This window comes from Rattus norvegicus, chromosome 3, assembly GCF_036323735.1.
Source record: "Rattus norvegicus strain BN/NHsdMcwi chromosome 3, GRCr8, whole genome shotgun sequence".
Lineage (NCBI taxonomy): Eukaryota > Metazoa > Chordata > Mammalia > Rodentia > Muridae > Rattus > Rattus norvegicus.
Window position 1 is genome coordinate 78,434,355 of NC_086021.1, and position 16,297 is coordinate 78,450,651.

At 38.1% G+C, this 16,297-nt stretch overlaps 1 protein-coding gene across 1 annotated transcript in view; it reads right to left on the reverse strand.

The window, feature by feature from the left end:
- Nucleotides 1-16,297, reverse strand: part of Ola1 (Obg-like ATPase 1) — a 118,962-nt gene that overhangs the window by 59,915 nt on the left and 42,750 nt on the right. The window contains exon 5 of the mRNA NM_001033927.1: nt 245-420. Coding sequence (NP_001029099.1) covers nt 245-420 — 176 coding nt within the window. The remainder of the gene's footprint in view (nt 1-244; nt 421-16,297) is intronic.

Sequence of the window (16,297 nt, forward strand, 5' to 3'; positions counted from 1 at the left end):
CATAACTCAAAAATCTACCTCCTAACCACTAAATTCTCAATATTACTAACTATAGTTTGCTAATAACCATGACTCTTGGTTGTGTGCTCCAATAAACTTCTCCAAAAAACAAACAAAACAAAAAACACTTCAGAAATAAATGTTTATTCTAAAATTCAGTAATATAAATAATTTCTGTGCTTTATTTTTAAACCAAGAAAACCACACTTAAGCATCTCTTTAAAAGTTGTAAATGTCTACTTACATATTCGGGCTTTAGTTTCTTATCACCGCCTCTCACGGCCACCTTCTCTAGTTTATCTATAATGGGCCCAATCATTTCCTCATCTTTCAGCTGAAGCTCTTCATGAATGATTTCTATATCTCGAATGGGATCTACACTTCCTTCAACGTGTGTGATATCATCATCTTCAAAAGCACCTAAAATGAATTAAAACCGAATTGAATAAACAGATGATACAGAAGGTGACTGTAATCACCGTGCACAGAGAGCAGAGGACATTTAGACGGTGAGCAAATGGCCACAGCCAATCAACTGCTCTTAACTCTTTTCAAGTAGACCACAGCACTTCCCTCCAATGGTAACATTTAACATGCTAGCCACAGGCAGAGCAGTTCAAGAGCATCAACATTTAAAAAACTGACACAGACAAAGTAAAATACAAAAACAAAATTTTATTTCAGAACTACTGGTTGCTTTCAAGTTTGGTATGTAAGAGATATTGAATGCCAGGCACGAAAGCCTGAAGTTTTAAACTGCACTATTAGGGTTTCCAAGGGAAACCAGATTTGGGGGGGGTGAGGGGCTCAAATCATCTGGCAGACCTCTTCTCTGCTTCAATCTACTTTATCACTGTGGTTCTGACGGTGATTAGATAATGAACCACTCAGACACACAATTTACACAGCAGCTAATTTCACCGGCCTGATTTGAGGGTATGGTTTTTAGGGGGCTATCAAAGAAGCAGATGAAGGTGCATTTGTCATATATGAGTGACAACCATTCACACTATCTGAACAAAATGGTGCTGGCCCTTATTAGAAACACATGCTATTATCACATATTTAAAGTGCAGTTGAAGCCATAATTTCAAATTGCCAACTAGAAACATAAGGGTAAAACAACCAGATATTACTGAGGCTTGTGTACTGACTTCATGCCCTTCTGAAGACATAATGTGGCAACATAATTCTATTGGGATTTACTCAAATTACCAGATAAAGAACAGTATCACAAAAAATGAATAAATGCTACAAAATATTACACACAGAAAGCAGTGATTCAGGTACAGAACAATAAACACTTATAAACAAAATAATTTCATAAAAGTCATCCTTTTGGTTATACTACCTAAGAGGTATTTTCTAACATAGAATGTCAATTATTCTAAATGGAGGTATAGGAATCCTGAGTTAGCTTGAATTGGATAAAGCAGCAAATATAGTTAATTTTTATACAACATAGACAAGAATATTCTTGTTTTAAGTTATAAAGAATCCTAAATTGCAACTGCCTAGTATTTTTAAAAGTCATTTTTAATCCTAATGTGGATTGGTCAGTAATAAGCCATAAAATATAGGTATTTAAATATTTAAGTGCTTTAAGCATAGAACTGGTTGGTGTATTAGATGATGTCAGATTCATATGAACAAAATAAGCAACAAACATATAAGCCCCATCCCATAGGCACAGTACTATTTCTTGCTATGATTTACTTTACAAAAAACCAAGAAATCGACATAAGCAGCACAGCCAGCTACAGAGAAGGCTGAGTCAGCCCTCTCAGGTGCCCCTGAGTTGGTAGTGTTTTTCCTGGCACACAGGAAGCCCTGGTTTGATCTCTAAGAGTTCTGAAACTAGGTATAGCAGGAGACACCTGCGACCTTAGTCCTCATGGGATAGACACAATAACATCAGAGGTTCAAGGTCATGTCTAATGACACAGTAAACTCAAGGTCAACTTAGATTACATGAAATCTTGTCCAAAAGAAGGGAGGTAGGGAAGAAAAAGAAGAACTAACGGTACCTTTTACAAAGAGTGAAAGTACCCGGTACAGCTGTCTTTCTACAGAGGCTAATGACTACAGTGATTCAACAACCTCTGAAAATCTGAGCACCTAGTGTAGACAGCACAGGCCTGCACTCAGCATAGGAGAGCATTTCCTACTTTACTCAAGGAAAAGGGAATGAAAAGTTGGATGAAAGCTAAAGCAGTAGCCGGACCTTCACAAATGCCTAGTGTGGTTCCTGAGATCTATGGCTAGGTAATTTACCAGAATGGGGGTGGGATGGAAGGCAAGCAAGTGGGGGAAACAGAGAGGCTTGAAATGAAAATGTTATTAAAGGAAACATAATAGGATTTCTGGGTAAGAAATCTTTGTGGTGGAATCCAATTAAGACCTGGTTTGAAAAATGGAGGTTTGTTATATTTAATATTTTCACTCTCTCTTTCTCAACACACACACATACACATAGTTGGGCGCAACATACAGACATTATGATTTTCTTGTTCTGGCTAATTACTGTAAGATCAAAGTTGTAACTAAACTTAAGATACTGTTTTGAAAATTAAATCTGCTTATTGTGTTTTAGAAAAAGAGTGGCTTGTTTTTATAAAAACTGTTCTTTGTGGAAAGTTTAAGTAAGACAAAACTGATAAAGAAGCTTAAATTAACATTGTTCCTATGCTTCTAACAGAATTTCAAATACCAGGTTCCTCTCCATTATCTGCTTGGATAAAATTGAGGGTTGTAATTAAGAAACTACCATTTAAAATCTCCTAATGCATTTACTGGAGGGATGTTGTTAAATAATCACTATAGTTACTGGCTTCTATATAAATAGACAATTGTATAAGATATTTTGTCACTGAGTGTCACAGAAGTGATTTCTTCTCTTAGTCCCTCCCTCCCTCCCTCCCTCCCTCCCTCCCTCCCTCCCTCCCTTCCTTTAAATGTTTGCTCCCACAGACTTCCTCTGACTTACCGAGACCTTAAGCAATTAGGTCTCTCTCCTGTATTAGAACTTCTACCATTTCAAGAACTCTTTCCCTCAAACATTTCAGTAAATTTAAAATTCTCTATAGATCAAATATGTCACTCATTCCAAGACATTTAGTTCATTCTAGTTACTGCTTTCCTTCCTCCAGTTCAGAGCCAAACTTTCTGAAAGCACTGTCTGTGACAGTCAAGCCCCCATAACCTCTTTGTCATTCAAACGATGTGCACTGGCCAGGTACAATGGCTACTCATGGGTTCCTAATATTTTTAGAAATGATATGAGTCTAAGGTTCGGACTGCTCTTCCAACAGACCCTGGTTCAATTTCCAGCATCCACATGGCAGCTCACACGTATCTGTAACTCCAGTTCCAGAGCTCTGACACCCGCACACAGACATACGTGCAAGCAAAACACCAATGCACATGAAATAAAACTAAATTACTTTCAAAAATGAGAGTTGACATGAACAATGGTTAGTGACAAGCAGTCATGCTGGAGATAAGCATTGCTTCTCAGATGATGGGGTAGTGATGGGAAGGTACAGATATCAGGGTCAAGCATGGACTTCACTCTCAGTCAGCAGGAAGTCAGCAATGGCTCTTCTGCCAGTGAATGATGTGTGAAGAACAGGTTAAAAGACTAACCAGGAAGATGAACTGCACTCTAAACACTGTAAGACTCCCACGGGGTATTAAGGGACATATAAAGATAGGACATACAGCAACAGATACAGAAAACAACTTCAGCTGGGCAAAACCAGTAATGGAGTATATGGGAGGCAGTAAGAAAAGGAGAGAGATCACCATGAAGTTTCAAGCCAAAGAATTTTAATACATGTTACTGTAACGCCAATACATATAAATTTAAATGCCTAAACCAGGTACAAAGCCAAAAGGTAGTATATAACCAAAACGCACACTTGCAAGGACAGCAGTTCTCAACCTGTGGGTCAAACCCCTTTGGCAAACCTCTACCTCCAAAACTATTTACATTACAATTCATGACAGTAGCAAAATTACAGTTATGGAGTAGCAATGAAAATAATTTTATGGTTGGGGTCACTATAACATAGGAACTGTATTAAAGGTTTGTGGCACTAGGAAAGTTGAGAGTCACTGCTCTGGGAAAAGAGATAAGAAATACCACACAACATAGAGTCCTATTAAATCAGCCTCGAGACATCTGTACATTGTCCTGTCTCACTTCACATTCCAGGTTCCTTCAAGGTAATGAGCAACTGTCCTGAAAAGTCTACATTCTGATTCATTCCTAATAAAACCACTAGAAAGTTAGGAAGCCACACCTTAAAAGCAGAAGAAGACATAAGTACATATCTGCTTTTATTTTTAAGTCAGCATATAAAGTGATGAGCTCATTAGGGTACTGTGGTCCCTGTCTGCTTCCAGTTTTTTATGCTTTCATTTATTGTTACTTTGTATATGACTGAGGGCACACAGATGCCACACTACACATGTGGCAGTAAGGGATAAATCTCTGAAGCAGGTCCTCTCTTTCCACCATCACATGCTATATTAGTTAATTTCCTATAGCTGTGAGGAAGCACCATGACCACGACAACCCACAGAAGGAAGGGGCTATTTGCTTACTGTTCCAGAAAGATGAGAGAGTCCATTATCTTCCTAGCGGGGAAGCATGGCAATAGGCAGGCATGATGACTAGAGCAGCAAGCTCAGAGCTCACACCTTAAACCACAATCACAAAGCAGAGAATGACCCAGAAATGGCATCTGGCCTTTTAGCTCTCAAAGCCTTGCTTTAGTGACACACTTCCTTCAACAAGGGTACGCCTCTTAATCTTCCCCAAACTGCATTACCCTTGGAACAAGTACTCAAATGCCAGAGCATACAGGGAACATTTCTCATTTACCACACATGGGTTATGGAGATTAAACTCACGCTATCAGACTTAAGAATAAGTGATGCTACCCTCTGAGTCAGCTCACTGGCCACAGCTTTACTACTGTTTTGGTCAGTTCTGGGAATCAAGTCCAGGGCCTCTGCATGCTGGGCAAGAGCTCTACTCCTGTATTACTAGCCTGTCAGTGTAACTTTCATCTTAAGTCTTAAGCATACCAGGCAAGCATCTACCATTGAGCTATAGCCTCAGCTTTTTAAAGCAGATTTCTCACTAAATACAACGTTGGAAATCAAGACAAGAATATAATTTTTAAAATTTATCTTTTCAAGTTTCTAATCAAGTCTTCAAACTTCCATGTATGTCGAACCTCCATTCACAACTTCTTTGCACTCTTCATTCTTTCTGTCCTGCCACTCACCATTGCCTCAGTTGGACTCAAACTCTTGCATTCCTGAAATCCTTTCTCCTTAGCCCTCTGAGCAGCAGCTTTTGTTCCTGTTTGATGGTACTAGGACCAAAGCCAGAAACTCATGCATTCCAGGAGGGCAAGTATTCACAAACACTGGGAAATGCAGGGTACCATTTCCCTTTCATAAATAACACAACAAAAATGCTTCGTTAAATAGAAGAGGAGAGATAGTTGGGGATAGGAGTGGTGAGCTATTTAGTGCTTATTCTAAACGTCCTGATTTTAGAAGTGTAGTTTAAACCCCAGCTTTGAGGTCCACTGAAATTCTAGTCTTAATCTATGAAAATGACCCACCTTGACAAGAAAACAGAATCTAATTCACAGCTGGGCCTCAAAATTTGTAATTCATAACTATAGATTAAAGTAAGCAACTACTTTAAGTTACAAAAAGAGATAAAAGCACTTTAATGTATTTGTTTAAAGAGTTCGTTTACAGGGCTGGAAAGAGCGCAGCACATCAAGTGTTTGTTGCTTGAGCTCAGAGTCCTGACCTGAGGTGGAAGCTGGGCATGGCTGCACCAGCCTGTGGCTACATGCAAGCCAGGGAGGGATGGGAGGAGATGGACCCAGTGTCTTGCTGGCTAACTAATCTAACCAAAAACCACACACCAAGTTCAGTGAGGGGTCGCACCTCAAAAACTAAGGTGGAGAATGATCAGGAAGGTCACCTGACAGCAACCTTTAACCTCTACACTGGAGACACGTACACACTTAAATGTGAATATATACACATACGCATTAATAAATAAGTAGTCCATTTTTCTTATTAAAAAAAGGGAACAAAACTCATTTTAGAAAACAAAGAAATAAGGAAGATTAACAAATTCTCTTTTAAATGCAATTTTAAGTCTTAAGCCTTCAAAGTCTAAAGTAAATGAGAAGTTGTGTCACTCAAATTATAATTACTTTGGTTGGCTATATTTATAATCTCTGAAAAGGAAAATATTTTGTATCAGAAATATAAAGTCAAGTAACAAACTGCTAATCACTCAACACAAAAGCATGAATGGAGCAGCATAACTGGGTTGGATGGGTTGTCCTTAGGCAAAAATAACCAACTAAGGCTGAAGATATGACTGGGCCAGGACAGGGCCTGCCTACTCTGGAAAAAAAGCCCTGGGTTTGAGCCTCAGCATCTCGCAACTCTTTCATTTTCCAGGAGAAAGCCTATTATTTGAGATTCTGCAGAAAGTGTGTGCGCATAAAACACATCTGCATGAATGCCTACCATCTATACTTCAGGTTAACTTCTATGGCGGAACAGGAATTCAAACTAGGGGTAACCAGAGTAAGTTGTATTTGCCTTAGTTCTTTCTTCTTTCCCTTGTTTCTCTTCCAGCATAGGGAAAGGATCTAAAACCAAATGTTGACAAGGAGAAAGAAAATTATCGCTCCACTTACATATTCAGGAATTGATAGGAGTTCTCAGAATCTTTGTAATGGAGCTGGAGAGATGGCTCAGTGTTTAAGAGCACTGGCTGCTCCTGCAAATGACTTGATTGGTTCCCAGCACCCACATGGCTTATGACTGACTGTAACGCCAGTTCCAGGGGATTTGATGCTCTCCTCTGACCTCTGAAGGTACCAGGCACCAGGCACTCAAACAATACACACACACACACACACACACACACACACACACACACACACACACACACATACACACACACACACACACACACATACACACACATACACACATACACACACATACACACATACACACATGCAGGCAAAACATTCAAACACATAAAATAAAGTAAATATTTTAATTGTTAGTAAAACAAAACGAACATGTCAATGACTTTGAGAGTCAGTTGTTTAATCTAACACTAACAAATTAACTGATTCACATAGAGCTTTTGCACCAAACAGTTAATTATAAGGAAGCAATCAAGAATGCTGTAATTAAAAATAATTCAGATCTTAAGAAAAGTAAGTATTTAATATAAGACAGAATAATTAAACAGGTCTGTTGAGTTCTGAGAAAGCTTTAAAAAATCTTTATTATTTTCTCCTAACTTTAAGAATTCATTAAAATTAAAAATAATATACTTTTCATCAATTAATCAAAATATTGGGTAAGAAAGATGAGATGAAAAGAAACAGATATAAGAATATATATACTGTTTAAAATGGAACCTTCTACTGGAATAGCCATAAGCAAAGAGTGCCTTTGATTTTGAGTGACACCACTTAACTGACACAAAGGAAGACATTAGAATCCACAACACAGTTTTTCAGATGTACAGAACACCGGAAAATTCTGCCTAACAGTTACTAGTACTATACTTACACTGTAGATAATTATACAATCATACTATTTAAGAAATCCTTAAAGTCACTTAAAATTTATGAATTATAATTCAGAGTCAACACCTGTACTTAATTATATTCAACTGCTCAAGGGTTGTACATTTTTAGTTGCTGTAACACATAAACTCTTTCCAAAAAAAGTAGAAAAAGAAGTTCCTTAATGGGAACAGGATTGGCTTCTCCAGCTTCCCTGCTTGTTCTACAGCACATTAATAGTTATTTACATACACAAAGTAAACTTGGTGTTTTGTTGAGCGTTACTTCCAATGCTGAGCCCCTGTGCTCTACTTACCTCAGGGATAACCAACCCACTAGCTTCCTAACTCCTGAAGCTATCTGTCTGTCTTCTGTCTGCAGAAAACACCTTTCTGTAACTTAATCTTCACCATCTACAAATCCTCAGCTGACCCAAACTCTTGGATCAGATTCCTTAGTTCTGAGAGTCCCGCTGGTTTGTCCCTGTATCTCCCTCCACCCAACCTCTGAGCAGCTTCTTGTCTTCTTTCTAAGTTACATCCTGCTAAACATCAGACATTTTAACTGTTACACATTTCCCCCTGGATAACTGGCCACATTTCCCCCTGGATTTGATAGCCTCTTTCTTACCCACTAAGCAAACAGTCTTTTGATACAAGCTGGCATGGATCATTCAGAGTGTAAGTGAGTAAGAGAGAAAGATCACAAGACCACTGCTGTGGAAGTATATATGGTGCTTTATCATCTAAAAGATTAGAACCCAGCACTACCAGTAAGTAATTGGGAGGTGAAGAGAAATTACAAAGACTACGCTGAATCTACGAATTTATGTTTGGTATGCTTAGCACTGGCTTTCTCACAATATTTGTTAAATATTTTAATGTATGCCATGAAATTTATCTTTTGCTATTTTAGCTTCTAACATTCACAGCTTTTCTTTGGGGTTATTTATTTATTCTCAATATGAATAATTGCACAAAGAATTCGTTCATTCTTTAATTCTCTTATTCATTGTTTTACCTTATACTAAACTGTATATTTATCAGCTCTGCCCAAGGCACAGGTAGAAAATGGAAAGACAGTTAACATGCAATCTTCAAACTCAGGCAGCTAGGAACAGAACCATGGGCTTCAATATTCAATGTGCGTGTCACAAGCCAGAGGAATAGAATGGGCATATTATTGTAGTGATTAAAATAAAGGGTAGGGCCAGAGAGAATACTGTCATGGAGGTTACATTTCAGTGAGACTAAGGCTATAAAAGATACTGTGTGGTATCAGAAACATGAATTCGAGTGTAGAAAATGAAGGATGGGAGGGCTGAGTTTCAAAGTGGGCTACTATGGCACCAACGCTAGAAAATGGAACACTCAGATTTGCCGCTCAGTCTATTCACAGTGGCAGGCAGTTCCTGTGTCCTCCTTAGTCACTGTACACAGAGGTGGTGGTAAAAACCCATTTCTACTTCCTCTGTTTTTATCTTCAACTTAGAAAATTACTCTTCGGAAGTATACAAAACTGATTTTCTCAGAAGCCATATTTAGAATAATCTATTTGTCCCTGGAGTCATGCTTAGGACAGTTTACTGAATAACCATTTTATTGTATTTTATTCCAAAGAAATCTCCGTGATTCCTTTATGAGCCAGAGAACTCCTGGGTCTGAATTCCTCCAGGGCTGGCCTTGTTGATAAGGAAGATCAAGCTATGCGTTTTAAGGATGAAGGTGACTTTTTTTGTTTTGTTGTTTTGTTTTGATTCTCATGTCTACCTCCTGTGTCCTGGGATGGTGTATGTGTACCAGCATAAAAATACACATCTTAAAAGACATTTTTTCTACAATTGCCTATTGGATACTGGAGTACCAGAAGCTCAAAGGCACTTCTCCAAGATAAGAAAACTGGAGCAGCCACTGCCAGGCAGCTTCCATGACTCTGAGCCATTCATCCACACCTGTAGACCTCAGCAAAGCACACAAGGTGACCAAGAGCTCAAGGTAAGATGAGGCACAGGTCCCGGACAGAAGTCTAACCAATCATGACAACCTTCCACGAGAAATGATCCAATCCGAACCACTCCAACCATGAAACTAAACTACCCAAGTGTTTAAGAATGAATGGACCCTCAAGTTCACCGAAACAAAGGCAGGGATGCACAATGGGAAAGAAGCTGAGCGGCGTCAGAGCTGCCATGAGGGCAACAGCTGCCAAGAAGAGCCCAGCCCCCTCTCTTCTCCTGGGCATAACAAAACCTTTATAGAAGGGGGGAAATGGAAAACAATTAATTCCTACTCTTCAAGATATTTACAATCAAGTAGGAAAGACAGATCAGCACATACATGTAAGAGTAAATTTAGAATCAAGAATAGCAAGGAAGACTCAGTATCCACTACAAGTTGACAGAGAAAAACAACCTCAAGGTTTCAAACTAGAGAACAAGTGTTATACAGATGCAATGTAAAATTTAGATTCAGCGTCTTCAACGGGTTTTGATGGGAGTACAAATTATTTTTAGTGCCATATTTAAATGTATTGATGCTGTGAGAAGAGAGAAAGTATTGTTTTCATTGAAATTTGAAGCTGGTGTTTAAATGCTTGAAAATGCAAACATGTAATAAAATTGGCTCCCCATTAATTTTAAAACAGGTATTTTATTCAAAATATCAATGGATTCTGACTTTAAATTCAGTTTTCTAATATACAGCAGGGGGAATAGGGGAAAAAAACACACCATTTACTTGGTACTGGAATTGGAGGCTGATGACCATATCTACCTTACTTAGGTCCAAACACAAGAGCACTATGAACGTAGTAGATACCCCAAACCAGGCAACATATATCAAAAATAACTGTAGTCTTGGATACAGGACTCACAGTTATAAACTGGTGAATGAAGCACGGAAGGGAGAGTAAAGACTAGAGAGACTAAGAACCACAAGTATGTCCTTTGGAAGCCGACTGTGTAAGTAGGCGCTTACATTCCCAATAGTCTTCCAAAACAACCCACTCAAATTGGCCCAACAAATAGGTACCCAACTACTTGAGAGATTTCTAGAAGCCTACTCTGTGAGATCCTCTCACAGAAATCCAGTCATTACCACTGATAGTTAAGTCAAAGCAAGTACTCACCACCAGGTGGTGCCAAATCAAAGCCAGTACCAGAGCGACTTAGAAGGGCCTGTACCTTGTGACATTCATCACCCTCAAGCTAGTTACACAGGTCTACCTCTGCTAGTTCATTCATTCACACAGCAAGAAAATGACTCCATATTTTATGCAACTGACACTTGCGGGCCCATACAGCACATTAAAGCACAGAAGGGGCAATTAGTATATTATACTTTTGGAGGATAATAGTACAACTGGGTTTACTGAAGAGGAGTTATAAATGAAAACAACTGTACTCTATTCTACTTCATATGCAGCCTTTAACATAATTAGAGAACTATAAATAAGAAAAGTGGGTACAAACATTCTGGAAAAACCAAGACTTCAAGCAGTTAGATATGAATACAGCAAAGACTTTAAGCTTTATCCAATGGCTGCACTAAAAACCATGATCTTCATTCACTCCAGGGTCTTCAACAAAAGTGAGAGGGTGTAACACTGCTGACCCTGTTGAAAGGGTTAAATACCCACATTAGCTCGTCCATCTTTACAGCACAAAACAGGGTTCTAGCAATGAGATAAAAGATTTTTCCACTTGCCCCCAAAGTGGGGGAATACAAATGTTCCTCTGAATTCCTTCAAAAGTTAGCTCAAAATTTCCAACAAGACTTGATGGCAAACAAGCTGACCTCCATGTGTATCCTATCCCCCCACTGCTGGATTTCTAGCACTGTCTCTAAGTCATACCTGTCAAGATCTGACAACTGCATGTTATGTATTCATCTGAACAGAACCACTACACTTAGTTACAGGCTATCATCAACCAATTCATTCTCTTGCTAAAATCAAGTCATCCAATTACTCCTTGACTAATCAAGGCTGTTTTGGCTTTTTCTTTTTTCAAAAGGTACTCAACAGCATAAACAGTTCACTTACAAGAAATGGAAAGGGGCTAATCAGCAGAATTATTGTTTTGCTGCTACAATTTGCAGTATTTAAATTTAGTTGCTGATTGGACTGAAAGTTTTATGATATAGCATCTGAAACTAGTTTAACACAACCGATGCTGTGTGGCTATATGGTCTTGCCATGACCATACTGGTCTACTCTGGAGGGAAGATTACCTAGTGTCTTTAAAATAAGGATATTTAAGTTAGATTTCAGTGCACTCTCCCACATAGACTGCTTTTAAAAATAAAGGTGCCTGAAGGATTAACTCCTGAGCATTATTCTAAAGTTAGCAACTGTCTACTTTTAAAAACATGTTTGTTACAGTGTATAAAAAACACAAGCACAAGGAATATCCAATTACATGTATTTTACTTTAGACAAACTAAGATGACATTATTTGGTTATTACTTAAAAAATAAGGTATCTAAAATAAGTATATATTAAGTAACTATGCTATCTCACATAATAGTGAACACAGCATTTATAAAATGAAGAATACTTTATTGAAACTCTAGATGCACAAGTTATAAAAAGACATACGTTAATGCTGCTACACTTACCAGTGTAAGATTTTTGAGAGAGTATCTATCCAACAAGATGATTAAAGCTGAACTTTAATATAAAAATCTTAGTTTTATATTATGTTTATTATACTCATTGTAAGTGATTTTCAGAAAAGTATTTTTACACCTCAGACTGAGAGAAATATTAGATTTTATGAGATGTAATGAGATACATTAACCAAAATTACAAATTTTACTTTGTCATTTTGCTATTTTACACATTTTAATTACAAAATAATTATATTTTCTAAAATGCTGTTACTTAAAAAGAATTAGTTTATTTTTTAAAAATCTCAACAGCAAACAAATTCTCAATACATTAAAACAATACTTACACTAATCATCAACTAAAACATAAGCCAGAGAAAGGGAGGGAAAGCAGGATACTGACAGAATCAAAGCAAGTTCTGAGTCTTCTCTGAGTGTACAAATGTAAAATCATCACATACAAAGTCCTGGCTAGAAATCAATTCCATATAGAATTACAGAAGCCATAATTCTAGCACATGTACTATAGGGCCAGCTAACTCATATATAAAGACTTCAGAAAAGACTTCATTTCATAAATGTGCTGATAAGGTATATAAGTACCAGCACATTTCAAATGAACTATTTATATATTTATAAACATATTATATAAATGTATTAAAATGTTAGAATTTTAATATATTTTTAATTAAACCTGATTATGTTGAAATTCAAGGGAGCAAATAAATTTAAAGGCAGAGTAAATTAACAACGAAGCACTAATATTCTTTAACGATGCACAACTCTCAGAAGGGTACACCTGCCAATACATGAAGAACAGTAAATCAAGTAAAGTACCAAGTGTAAATCAAACGCACAGCAGCCCTGACTTCTCGGGCCGCATGTCCAGAGTCCTTTGTGCTTTGTTGGGCGCCAGAGCCCTTTAAGTTTTGTCTTCATAAAGCCCTAACTAGTTGTAATCATTTGCAGCCTAATTGTGGACATTTATCTGCTTTTCTTATGCATAGAACATAGCTATTAAAGCTGAATGGTGATGGTGTGAAGTATAGGTTAAATTGGGTGAAATTAAAGCAAATTACTCCGGGATGTGGAAATCTGAAAATAGAAACCACCAATGATTTGCAAGCCTCTTGATGATCAGCTTCACAGAACCCTAAACGACAAGAAAACTTACATATTTTAAAGTTAACTAGGTTTTTAAAAATAATATGTATAAATGTATTTTTAACTACATGCACTACTTATAATGGTGGAAAGATTATTTGTTTAACTCAGCTGCAATGTGAAAAAGATCTCAGATTCCTATTTTAAATAGCACAGTTCATCTTTCAAATAAGGCTTCCTTTCCTTTATATAAATCTGTGCCTATAAAATATGCTTAATTATACCAAATATGATACCATATTATTGTCAGCTCAGAATCAGCCCTAGACAAAAGTATTAATACTGGAGACAATAATAATAAAATAACAATAACATCAAAGTCCAAATGACAAATGCAAATTAACAATGTAAGTACAAATGTATCTGTATCCTGTTTGTACAGATGCCAAATATAAATCTGCATGCAACTAGCACAAAGCCCTGCCTGTGGAAGCCCAACAATGCATGTAAGAGGTTAAAGTATAAAAATTACGTTTTCACTTATTTAAAATTGACTTGCAATGTTCTCTTAGGCAGCAAAGTAAAGCAGTACAACGCCTCTACCATGTCACGACTCACACCAGCTTACTTTAGAGCAGAAACAAATATGAGCGACACAATTGATAAGCATCGTCTGACACTGAAGCTCAGTAAAAAGCATGCTGTAGGCATCGGAGAGACTAAAGCAAACAGTACGATGCACACTTCCAAGAAGCCAGCAGTCTAGTCAGTGAGGTTAAGAATAGGTACACATGGAACGAAGTCACAGCTCCATGAATGAACCTGCCTGAAGGGGGATTCTGAAATCCCAGATAGGAAGGAGAGGGCAAAAGCGGGATAGAGAAAAGCAGTTCACAGAACACATGGCCCCTGCAGGAGAAAATGGTGCTACAGCTAAGCAAAGACAAGGGTGGAATGGACGAGGTACATTCAAGACACAAAGGTTCTGTCTGAGGAAATGCAGAGCAGAAAGAGTACACTAGAAAACACATTAGTTCTTAAGAATAAAGAGTCTTAAAAATTAGGGAGAAAGAGGGACTCCAGGAAGGTGAGGCAGTAGCATGACCAAGTGAAATGACTTCAAATGGTGATCTCTCTAATTTCTCACCAGTTCTATAGCAATTAAAGAGGATTAACACAAGAAATCTGCTCTCTTGGAATATTAGCTATATTCCCAGATGAGGTCTTTCCTTTTCTGTGCCTCATACCAAGTATGAAATTACCGCTTTCTATTTAATAAATGTATGCTCATGCACTCATTATCTTTGTCTTACAGTCAGCACAGAAAAAACTCAACAGCCATTATAATAATAGTCAGCTACAGCTAGATTTTCATTTGTGTATATTTCAAAGCATACAACAATATATCCTTCTAAAGATTATTAGAAACACATAATTTATTTTCTGAAAAACAGGCTTCTCTGCAACCCCACCAGGGTGTGGGACCAAACTTCCTGGACAGAATTCATTATGATGTGATATAAAAATTGTTGAGAAATGTTGAGATGGCTTGGTGGTTGAGAGTACTGGCTGTGCCTGAAGCCATGTTAGAGTCTGTGGGAGGGGGATGGGAGCTGTCCCTGCCCCTCAATGGACAAGGGAGAGCTGGCCCAGTCCCTCTCCAGCCACTGCACAGCCTCCTCAGCTGATGGCTTCTGGAGTGGATGCAGGTGGAACGTCATCCTCCCTGGGGGGCTAGCCACTAGGAATGTGACCATGCTCCAGTGAGCACATGAACAACATAAAATGGGCCTGCCTGCCTGCCTGCCTGCCTGCCTGCCTTTTTGGGGGGGAGGGTGTGTGTGAGATCTCAGGGGTTGGGGGAGCAGACATGGGCAGACTGGGAGGTGAGCACAATCAGATTGCATGATGTGAGACTCTCTAAATAATTAATAAAGCAAATAAACAAAACACCACCGACTGCTCTTTCTGAGGTCCCAGGTTCAATTCCTAATAGCCAGAGGTGCTCACGGTCATCTGTAACTCAAGTCCCAAGGATTTAATCCAAACTCTTTTTTGGCCTACAAGGGTACTGCACACATGGTGCACAGACATGCATGCTTGTAAAACACACATACACACAAAATAACAGAACAAAAATGAAAACATGAAGTGTAAAAAGAATAACTGAGAGCCCTTGCTCGTGGCTCCTAGAGCCCTCCCATCAGCCAGCCCTCTTCTTGTTTTAGGACTGCTAGGCTGTCACTTGAGATTCTGTGTTAGAAAACTGTCTGTGAGACAGACGGTTCTGGATCACTCTGATTTAAAGAGACAGAACTCAATAACATTTTATCCCTAAAATCAATTAAGTGGTGGTAGAAATACAATAATAAAAAGACTGACTGAACTAAATGACCAACGACAGCAACCACACACATCAGTGTTATAGCTGTATGAAAACAGGAAGCCGTGTGTGAAAGGTTATCTGGAGTACAGAACTACTTCACTTAACCAAATAAAGACTAAAAATTAGATTCACACTGTGTCATCCTTTAATGGTACAGACAGCTCAGAACCAGAACCAACTGATTCTGAGACCAGGGAGCCTTGAATACCACTCTATTTTATGTTTGGTTGTCCCACAAAAGAATGTCTCACAGCCATTTTCATGAACAATGAACTTTACTACATAGTTAATGAAGAGGAAATATTTTTATTACAATTCTAACAATGAAATTTCATCAAAATTATACTGCTTCAACTCTTATAATAATGTCTTTTAAGCCAGTATTATGAGGTACTACCATGACAAGAAAGATATTTTCCGTTCATTTGTTCATTCATTCATTCATTCATTCATTCATTCATTCTTATTGGGTTTTTGAGAAAGGTCTTTCTTCATAGTCCTGATTGTTCTGGAACTCACACTGTAGACCAGGTTGGCCTTGAACTCACAGAGATCTACCT